This window comes from Orycteropus afer, unplaced genomic scaffold, assembly GCF_000298275.1.
Source record: "Orycteropus afer afer isolate SDZICR_OR568_19922 unplaced genomic scaffold, OryAfe1.0 scaffold00145, whole genome shotgun sequence".
NCBI classification, from domain to species: Eukaryota; Metazoa; Chordata; class Mammalia; order Tubulidentata; family Orycteropodidae; genus Orycteropus; species Orycteropus afer.
The window spans coordinates 3,997,605-4,008,573 of NW_006921732.1; the positions used below are offsets into that span (position 1 = coordinate 3,997,605).

General features: G+C 37.2%; 1 protein-coding gene across 1 annotated transcript in view; it reads left to right on the forward strand.

Annotated features, from left to right (window-relative positions):
- ZFYVE9 (zinc finger FYVE-type containing 9) overlaps nt 1-10,969 on the forward strand; it is a 189,133-nt gene that overhangs the window by 76,325 nt on the left and 101,839 nt on the right. Inside the window, exons 3-5 of the mRNA XM_007945897.2 lie at nt 1,741-1,840; nt 4,254-4,430; nt 6,080-6,249. Of these exons, the coding sequence (XP_007944088.1) occupies nt 1,741-1,840; nt 4,254-4,430; nt 6,080-6,249 (447 nt within the window). The remainder of the gene's footprint in view (nt 1-1,740; nt 1,841-4,253; nt 4,431-6,079; nt 6,250-10,969) is intronic.

The following is a 10,969-nucleotide window of genomic DNA, read 5'->3' on the forward strand; positions in this document are numbered from 1 at the left end:
TGGGGTTTAGTCCAATTCTGCATCCTTTCCTTCAAGGCTCAGGGGTCCAAGATTATCTTCTGTGTCTGTGTTAATTGGTTTCCCTTTTTTTTGTTGAAGAGGGTCTGTGCAATCCTTCTGCCTAGTCCGCCATCTTGCCGGAACCCTTCCAAATCTGTTCTTTAGGTGGTCTCTACATTCAGGTGGGATACAATCAAGGTCATTTTTTAGCTCTTGTGGACTTGTTCTAATTGTCTTCAACTTCAGCTTGAACTTGCATATGAGAAGATCTGTTCCACGGTCCACTTCTGGCCTTTTTTTGCCTGAGGATAGTGAGTTTCTCCATCACCTCTTTGCACAGATGTAGGCAATCTGATACCTGTGTATTCTGTCTAGTGAAGTCCATCTGTATAGCTGCCTTTTATGTTTTTGAAAAAGGTATTTGCAACGAATAAGTCGTTGATCTTGCAAAACTCTGTCATGCCATCTCCAGCATCATTTGTTACCAAGGGGATATTTTTCAAATACTGGTGATTCTTTTTTGTTTCTAACTTTTGCATTCCAATTACCAGTAATAATCAACATATCTTGATTTCATGTTTGGTCAATTTCAGACTGCAGAAGTTGGTAAAAAAAATCTTCAGTTTCCTTGCTTTTGGCTTTGGTGGTTGGTATGTAAATTTGAATTATAGTAGTATTAACTGGTTTTCCTTGAAAGTGTATGGATATTATCTTATCACTGATAGCATTGTACTTCAGGATAGATCTTGAAACATTTTTTGTGACAATGAGTGCCACACTATTCCTCTTCAATTTATCATTCCTGGCAAAGTAGATCTTATGGCTTTCTGCTTCAAAATGGCCAAAACCAGTCCATTTCAGTTCACTAATGCCTAGGATATTGATATTTTTATCATTCCATTTCATTTTTGACAACTTCCAGTTTTTCTAGATTCATACTTTGTGCATTCCATGTTCCAGTTATTAATGGATGGTTGCAGCTGTTCCCATTTTGAGTCTGTCATTCATCTGTCAGTTTGTTGTAATGTGGTAGCTTGCATGTTGCTGTGAGGCTGGAGGCTACACTACAGTATTTCAAATACCAGCAGGGTCACCCATGGTGGGCAGGTTTCAGTGGAGCTTCTAAGATAGACTTGGAAGAAGGAAAGGGCCATCCACTTCTCAGAGAGTTGGCTGGTGAAAACCTTAGGAATAACAATGAAACACTGGTATATTACTGGAAAACTTTATGAATAAGCCCTGAAACATTGTCCAATATAGTGCTGGAAGATGAGCCCCTCAGGTCGGAAGGTACTCACAATATGATTGGGGAAGATGTGCCTCCTCAAAGTAGTCAGACTTAATGACGTGAATAGAATAAAGCTTTAGGGACCTCGGTTTGCTAATGTGGCATGAAGCAAAATGGGAAGATCTTTAAATGTCAGTGTTATGTGATACTGTGGACAGGAATTTTGCCTCAGGGTAACATCAGTGCCTCCCCCCCCCCCCACACACACACCCGTTTTTATGATGTGATCTTGACTAAGATTTCAGCCAGCACTTTCTGTTTCCTCATTGTTGACAGATTTGTAATCTCACACTTGCTTTTGATCTGGATCTTGTGTCCAGCTTCCTAAGCTGCATTTTCTTTTGGGGCTTTTAGTAGTTTAATAAGGTTCCCTGTCAGACAGTATTGGTCAATATGATTTGCTTCCCTTGCACTGTGATCTTAAGTAAATTAGTATGCTTTTTTTCCTGCAGGTCTTTTGTGCCTCCTGCTGTAGCCTGAAATGTAAGCTGTTATACATGGATAGAAAGGAAGCTAGAGTGTGTGTAATCTGCCATTCAGTGCTAATGAATGGTAAGTATTAACACAGGTTGATTTCATAGTTGTTGAGGCAGAACAGGAGAATTCCTGTGAAAAGGCTATTGTTTTCTCCTATCCTTTTTCTACAAGTTGTTCACCTTCTTAGAAATCATAACTATACCTGAAAATATTGAGCTAAACTTCTACCTTTTGAAAATGGTTTAACATTTCAGAATTCTTGTGCCTAATTTAATGAATAAATGCTAAAGCCAGGTAAGTATGGCAGGAAAAGTAGAAGTTCTTATGTCAATGTGGTGCTATGTAGTTGTTAATTTTCCAGGGGGTGAGGTAGTTATTGATAAAATTGGGCTGAGATTTTCCTTTCAAGGGAAACTATTTCTTTCTAGGGAACACCTTAATAACTTAGAATACATTCTTATTAACATCTTGTTATGTTCATCTTGTTAGAAATAAATCTTTTAGCATCTAGGATCAAGTAGAAAATTTCATTTTTCTGTCAGTTACCTCCTTAATGCTACTTATATTTGTTATAAGGGTAATGATTTTTAATTTAGTTGCTATGTGATAAAAGAATATGACCAGCTAAATATAAGTTTATGCAGTGTTCATCTTTTGCGGGCCTCCAAATAAATCCAGGGGCATTTAAATAAATAAAAAAAAAGGGTATTCTTATAAAAGAGATCAATAAAATTGATCAGGCTATAGTATTTTCACTTTGTGTCTTTTTAGTTGCCAAAACTATTACGAAAACCCATTGCTGTCCTATTACTAAAAGACGTAAAATGTTGAACTTTGACACCACTGCTGCCTGTTGTCAGGATAGTGTGCCTCCTGGAGGCAGAAACTTCTCTGCTCTGAGACCCCTCCTGCTCTGTCTGTCTGCATTGCTCATAGTAATGTTTTCCTGTTGCTGGCTTATTAACCTATTGCATGCCAATTAATCTGATCTATTTGAATCTCCTATGATCCACTCAATTTCCTCCCATTTCTGAATTCTTATAATTTTGATCAATTATCAATCGTTTTCTCTACTCTTATGGTAGTTATTTCACTGGTTGCTCAGTTGGTGGTTTTTATTCCACTGCTTTCATTTTCTGAAACATCCATAGACAAGAGCATGTTGCTTAATTATAGTACCCAACACCTCCTTTATTTGATGAGGTCTTCCAACTTGATAGCTATTTGTTATTACTTGGCATAGCTAAAGATGAAAGAAATGGCAGAGGACTCATATGGAACACTTACTTTTAATAAGTGAAGGAGACCCTTAACAGGGGAACCTTAAGGTAATCTACATTTCCTGGTTCTCCAGCGTCTTTCCTCTCGCATGGCTTAGTCTAGTCTTTTTCCAAATATTTAATTTGATGCTTTTCAGTGTTCCCTATCCCTTTTTCCCTTTCTCGTTTTCTCTTCCTCCCCTTTCTTCCTGCCAGTGCTTTCAGAGGAATACAGCTTTTGTTACAACCTTGCCTTGCAGTTTGGAGTCGATAAATATTCAAAATCTTATGGATCATTCTTGGACGATGAATGAGATTTTTGAAAAGATGTTCAAAAAAACTTGATTTCTATTCCTAGGCATGTGGTATTACCTGAACCTAGAAGATAAAATTTGATGGCTTTTATTTCTATAGTACCTTTCATCCTACTTACTTTAAATATAGTAGCTGATATGTCAGTATTTAGGTAATAAATGTTAGGGTGTACACAATCTTAACATATTTGTAATCATTCATATTGTTTGATCACACATATAATAATGGCACATTTTCATGTTCAAATGGGTCCTGTGCTTTTGAGACACACCAAAGATGTGAAATGGTTGTCAATGGTAGATACTTTTACACAGGCTGATGATTGTACAGAAGGAGAATTCACAAAAATGTTGAAATGTGGTCGCCTGATCTTTGGGCTTCAGGATTTGTCAGATGAGATTTTACTAAGTAAGAAGAGCCTACAAGTCTAGAAATGAAACCAAAAATCATATGATAGAGTTATGCTATTTTAGCCCCTAATTTTGCTTTTTGATATAACTGTAAAAAAGACATTGAATATTAAAACAATATTAAAACAGAAAAATGTGAAAGTGCTATCCCTGTTGCAAATCCAAATCCTTAATAGGTTTGATGTTATTTCACTCCCTCTAAAGGAAATATTATGATCTCCTTTAAAGAAGTCCAGAACCTAGTCATTAACCTTAAACTGATCTATGAACCCTAGTGTCAGAAATATCATGTAATTCTTTTTTGTTCCAATCTAATAGTTTACATAGCTAAATGGTCTCCTTTATTGAATAAAATCACCTGTCTTCTTAATACCTTCATTAGCGGGAAGAGAGACATACTATGTGTTAATGAGGAGGAGCTGCATTATTTACCCAGTATTGTGGAGGTCTTGATGTCCATATTTTGCAATCCATTCACATTGATTGTGTCTGTATTTGCTTTAGCTCAAGCCTGGGAGAACATGATGAGTGCCTCAAGCCAGAGCCCTAACCCTAACAATCCTGCTGAATACTGTTCTACTATCCCTCCCTTGCAGCAAGCTCAGGCCTCAGGAGCTCTGAGCTCTCCACCTCCCACTGTGATGGTACCTGTGGGAGTTTTAAAGCACCCTGGAACAGAAGGTAGGGGATCATGTGCTATTCTCTCTCTTTTTCCTCACCAAGTTCCTCTGAAAAGGTGCTGATAGGACTTTACAGCACAACTCTTTAAAACACTGCAGATAAGTCCCTTTGGGTGGTTATTAAAGTGGAAGAACAAGGTGAGAAATGTGTGGAGAGTATTTCTGGGCAAGTAAAGAAGAATATTTTACCAGATTATTACCAGATTATTTTGGAGACACCTCTGAAAATATACCAATCCCCTCTCCAGTTTAAGGATAGAGTAATTATATTGCTTATACTTGAAAAGAGGTACAGAATTTGAAGTCTGCCTATGAAATCTGGCCTCCTGCCTACCTTAATGTTCTTTGTAGGAGTTTAGGAAGTGAATAAAAATGAGAGTTCCTCCTTCTGACCAGCCCATTCCAGTGCTGTTTTTTACAAAAAAGTTGCCCTTTTCTCTTGTCATTTTTAATCTTATCTATATACAAATATAAAATTATTGTGTTAGGCACATAAACCTTTATAAAATCTAAAACTTTCATTCTGATTATATCATATGATAGGTAGAAAATGATAGATATTGAGGTTAGTTTGGTTTATTATGTCTTTAAGATTATGATATTGTCTGATGAAAGGTACTTTGTAAGGTCAGGGGATTATGAATAGAAAAAATAGCGTTTAGATATTTCCTTAAAATGATCTTGTTAGAAGTTTCACTTGATAATACAAACCAATCTTCCTTCATTAATTTTATGTCTTCTCTTATGGTAATAGTCCCTTCCCTGGCTAAACAGCATTTCTCCCCTTTTGAAGATCAAACACTTTTATTGACATTATCATACTCTTCCCCATTTTCCCTTCTTTTCAGATCATTCCTTAGTCATATTCCTTGTATTTTATGAATTCAGGTTTTCTTTCTTAAAACCTTTATTCTCTACTTCATTTGTAGTTTTTGTTGTTCTTCCCTAGTCTCTCTTTATTTTAGCTGTTTGAATTGATTTCCAGAACTGGATTTAAAGAGGTCATTTTATTAGACTCAGTTTTCCAGCTTTTTTCCTGTCTTTTTTATTAAAATGCAAGTAACCTTGTACTGCCAGATCAGTCTTTTTCTTCTTCAGTTACACTTTAGCCAAAGATCTGGTCAGTTTGCTTATAATTCTTACATATCTGTGCCAGTTCTTCTTTTATTAATTAATAAGAATTCTTCAATATTCTTCAGAGCATCTTCTGCCCTTTAAAAATTCCATATCACTTTTCCAGATATTGGGGTCCTGATGAAACCTCTTACTTTTAGATGTGGAGTTAATTGCTAGGGTCATTTTTTGTTTTTGTTTTCCTTGCCATTAATTTATTTCCCAAACACTTAAAAAAACATTCGTGAGTTTCTTTACAGTGATGTGGAGCAGAGTATGTGACATAATCACTGGTGTATTCAAGAGCTCTTAATATTTGAAAGCAAAGTGTTATAAATCTTATTATAGAGCAAAAATATATTTGAATGTCTTTTTATTTATAACCATTTTTATACACAGTTACATTTCTGATGCTTGTAATTGTAAGATGCTAAATAGTGATTTCTTTGTACATCTGGAATTGGTGACCTCTTCTTTGATGTTAGAAAGCTTACCAATGTCACATTGATGCCTCTTTTATTTTTCTGGCCCCTCAAGTGGCTCAGCCCAGAGAGCAGAGGCGAGTTTGGTTTGCTGATGGGATCTTGCCCAATGGAGAAGTTGCTGATGCAGCCAAATTAACAATGAATGGAACTTCCTCTGCAGGAACTCTCACTGTGTCACATGATCCAGTCAAGACAGTAACCACCAGTCCTCTACCAGCAGAGGTAGGAAAACAAAACAGTAGGAGTGCGTACTTACTTTACTCAGCATTGTGCTGTCTTTCTCTTGCCTTTTTCTAAGTTAAGTGACCGTTCTGTGAAGCCCTATGGGCTTGGGATACAATTTAGTACAGTTAGATCCCTCATTACATGAGGAGAATGCACACATGATAAAACATTTCTTATGTAGAGTTGCTTACAAATGCACTCCAGCAATATTGAAATTTCATTTAGATCATTACACATCACATTCTATGTCTTTCTCCCAACTTCTTCCATTCCTACTTCCTGAGACCCAAGATACTCAAGCCCTCACAGCTATTCAGTGTCACCAGTCTTATTTTTGCATACCCACTGGGAAATGTCCTATGCTATATTGCTCCCCACTAATGCTCCTTTCCCTATCTCTTAGCTTTCTTAATAAAGATTAATAACGCTTAAGAAAAAGTTTAGTTATTCCAGCTAGCATTTGGATTATATTGCTTTCAATAAAAAAGTAAAAAAAAAAAAAAAAAAAACTGTAATGGAAGTATAACATAATTCACTAGTATTTGATTTTTTTTTTTTTTTTTAAGCATATTAATACAGTACTGCATTGTCAGTGAAGGCAAACATGGGTATACGGGTGGATAGATGGGTGGACAAGCTGAACTATTAGGTATGTCTATGAAGCGGGGAGTGTACCCAAGAACATGTATAGGGTTGGCAGACAATGGTCCTATAAGTTTATGTGTATGATCTGAATTCCCAGGTGTATAGTAGAGCTGACAAGGGGTAAGGTTGTAGTCACTGCTTGGTCACAGCCAGCCACCCAGAGGGACCGAGTAGTTGAACCTGTGGGCTCGGGACCATAGTTGCAGGGGACATCAAGCTCAATTGGCATAACATACTACACAAAACATTGTTCCACGCCCTACTTTGGCAAGTAGCAACTGGGATCTTAAAAGCTTGCAAGCAGCCATCTATATGCAACAATGGGTCTCTCTTCATCCAGAGCAAATAAGAATGAAGAAAACCAAAAATTCATGGAAACAATTAGTCCTAGCAACTGGTACACCATGCAATCTGCAGCATATACAACTATGAGACCAGAAGAACTAGATGGTGCCTGGCTACCGCTGTTAACCACATGGAAGGGGATCTATGTAGGAGATCCTTGATAAAGAGGGAGAACAATGTGGAACAAAACTCAAAATCATTTGGAGAAAAAAAAAGGGGGGGTGGCAACCAGGTTTGCTGATCTGATAGAGCCTGGTGGAACCACTGAGACTATGGCCCCTAGCTGCCCTGCAGGTCTGGAGTTGAACCCACACCTGTGGCTTCCAGCCAAACAAAGGACAGGCATATGAGTCGAACATTTGCCTGGGGTAGATACGCTCCTTGGAGAGAACAATTATGGGAGAAAGAAGGGCTGCTTAGGCACAGGGAGACAGCTCAGGGTGCAGTAGTGCATGGAGGGATGGACACAGAGAAGAGGTAACTGTTGGGAGGAAGTGGGAGGGGAGCTGTGCATTGCGGTAAATTGTGGTCAACGTCATGAGACAAAGTGTATGTGAACTGCTATATGGAAAGTGAATTTGCTCTGTAAATTTTCACCCAAATCACAATTAAAGCATGTTAAGCAACATGAATTTAATATATATAAATAATAGAAGCCCTGGTGGCGTAGTGCCTAAGGCATTTGACAGCTAACCAGAAGGCTGTCAGTTCAAACCCACCAACCACTCTTTGGAAGGAAGGTTGGGCAATCTACTTCTATAGTGATTCTGCCTCGGAAACCCAAGGAGGGGTCTCTATGAGTTGGATCCGACTTGATGGCAGTGAGTGTTTTGGTTATATATAAATAATAAAATTTATGTTGTTGTTGTTGTTATTTGCCGTCGAGTCGGCCCCGACTCATAGCGACCCCTCCTTGGGTTTCCGAGGCAGTATCACTACGGAAGTAGGATTGCCCAACCTTCCTTCCGAATAAAATTTATATATAAATTATATATAATTCATATATATAAATCATATCTTTCAAGTTTTTGGAAAAGAAAGAAGCTAAGACTTTTCCCAATTCGTAGCCCCCTTTCCTTTATAACCTGCTTATTTTTCCTATATGTGTAATATTAGCTGTTCTTGTTTACTGTATATTTAGAATATTTCAGGAGACAGACTCTTAGGAAGGTTGTTCTCAGATGAGGTCAGACTAGAGGAAATCCTGACCCCTTGATACATTTGTTTTATACATTGGCCCCTTGAACATGGTTTGAAAACCATGTTCCCCTGGCTTTGTGGTAGCCTCTTACCAGTGCCGTGATAGGGGAGGATGGGGCAGTATGAAGGGAGCTAAGGAATGCCTCTTTTCTTTCTCTTCGTCTAGAATATCTCTTTACTTTCTTTTTTTACTTATTGTGTTTCCATTAAGATTTTTTAAAAGGATTTTTAAAAGGATTTTTTTAAAAGGATTCTTAAAAGTAAGTTGAAAATCACTGGTTTAAAGGATGGAAGACTTTACAGAAGGAAACTGGCTCATACTTTGCTCTTATCACTACCTTGTCTCTAGGTGTCCTGATCACAGTTTTGGGGAGCTAATGGAAATTTCTTCCCATGGGACCTAATTATCAGAAGGTGACAACTACCAACAACTTTTTTTTGGAGTAAGCAGAACAGAGTCACCTAGAATCAAAATTAAAAGTAAACATATAGGATCCTTTCATATAATAAACCCCTTTTTATTGCTGGTAGCCCCCTTCAGTTTGGTGGTTAATAAGGCCATTAATTCCAGTTGAATATGTGTGTTAAAAAAGAAACCCTGATTGCATAGTGGTTAAGTGCTCAGCTACTACCCAAAAGATTGGCATTTGAACCCACCAGCCGACCCCATGGGAGAAAGATTTGATAGTCTGCTTCTGTAAAGATTACAACCTTAGAAACCCGATAGAGCAGTTCTGCTCTGTCCTATCAGGTCCTTAGGATTGGAATTGATTTGATGGCAACAATTTGTATGTGCTAATTCTTTTTTTTATTATTTTTAATTTTTATTGTGATTTGGGTGAAAGTTTACAAAGCAAATTGATTTTCCATACAGCAGTTCAGACTGTATGTGTTAATTTCAACAATTGAAATGAGAATCGAAGTGAGGATAAAGTTTTTACTCCTGAAACTTTCATAGATTTATTAGGTAATAATTATTTATATTTATGTACAATAATATTTTTTCCAGAAATTTAGCTCCCATGTAATTTTTGGATTAGGTCATAATTGAAATTATGTTATTAAGATTAGATTTATTGACATACAAAACTATTGTATTTCCTATTTGGTGAAGGGACAATTAAAGCATTAAAGCATGGAGAATTGTTGGGTGGATTAGAGGAAAGAAGACTTTATTGAACTTGAATATCAGTCTTTAAACACTTCTAAATTTCTATTTGAGATTTTTCTATTAGAGGACAAGAGCCAGAGTTGTGTCTTATTCTTGTTTATAACTGCACAGTGGTTTTCTTAAGAAAGTTTTTTTTTCTCCTCCAACTCTTTATTTGAAGAAAATTTCAAATCTACAAAATGTTGCAATAAGAGTACAATGAACACTCATGTACTCTTTACCTGTATTCACCAATTGTTGTTCTTTTGCCACAATTACTTTACCCTCCTATACATACACACTGCAAACATCCATTATTATTCAGAAGGTGGAATGTACAGAGAATGAATCTAGGAAAATTAGAAGTTGTAAAAATGAAACAGAACACCAAAAGATTGATACCTTAGGCATTAGTGAGCTGAATGGACTAGTATTGGCCATTTGAACTTGATAATCATGTGGTCTACTATGCCAGCAGTGATGAATTAAAGAGGAACGGCATTGCATTCATTGTCAAAACAATATTTCAAGATCCATCCTGGAGTACAGTGTGGTCAGTGACAGGATGGTATCCATGCACCTACAAGGAAGACCAGTTAATACTATTATTATTCAAATTTGTGCACAAACCACTAAAACCAAAGATGAAAAAATTGAAGATTTTTACCAACTTCTGCAGTCTTAAATTGACCAAACATGCAATCAACATGTATTGATAATTACTGGTTCTTGGAATGCAAAAGCTGGAAACAAAGATACATCAGTAGGTGGAAAAGATGGCCTTTGTGATAGAAATAATGCCAGAGATCGCATGATAAGAGTTTTGCTAGACCAACAACTTATGCATTGCGGATACCTTTTCTCAACAACATAAATGGCCACTGTACACATGGACCTTTTCAGATGGGGTTTTGATTATCTAGTGCTGCTATAATAGAAATACCACAGATGTATGGGTTTCACAAAAGGAGTTTATTCTCTTACAGTTCAGGAAGCTGGAAGTCCAAATTCAAAGTGCCAGCACTAGGGACTGGGTGAAAGCCCCTTGACCTTGGGCAAAACCAAAGATAAAAAACAAACTCATTGCCATCGAGTCAATTCCGACTCATAGATGGTCCATCCTCATAATCACTGTGATGCTTAAGCAGTCACTGTGTTAATCCACCTCACTGAGGGTCTTCCCCTTTTTTGTTGGCCGTTACTTCACCAAACATGATATCCTTCTCCAGGGACTAGTACCTTCTGACAACCTGACCAAAATATGGGAGATGAAGTCTGGTCATTCTCACTTCTAAGAAGCCTTCAGAATGTACTTCCTTCAAGACAGATTGTTTATTCTTCTAGCAGTCAATGGCACATTCAATACTCTTTGCCAAC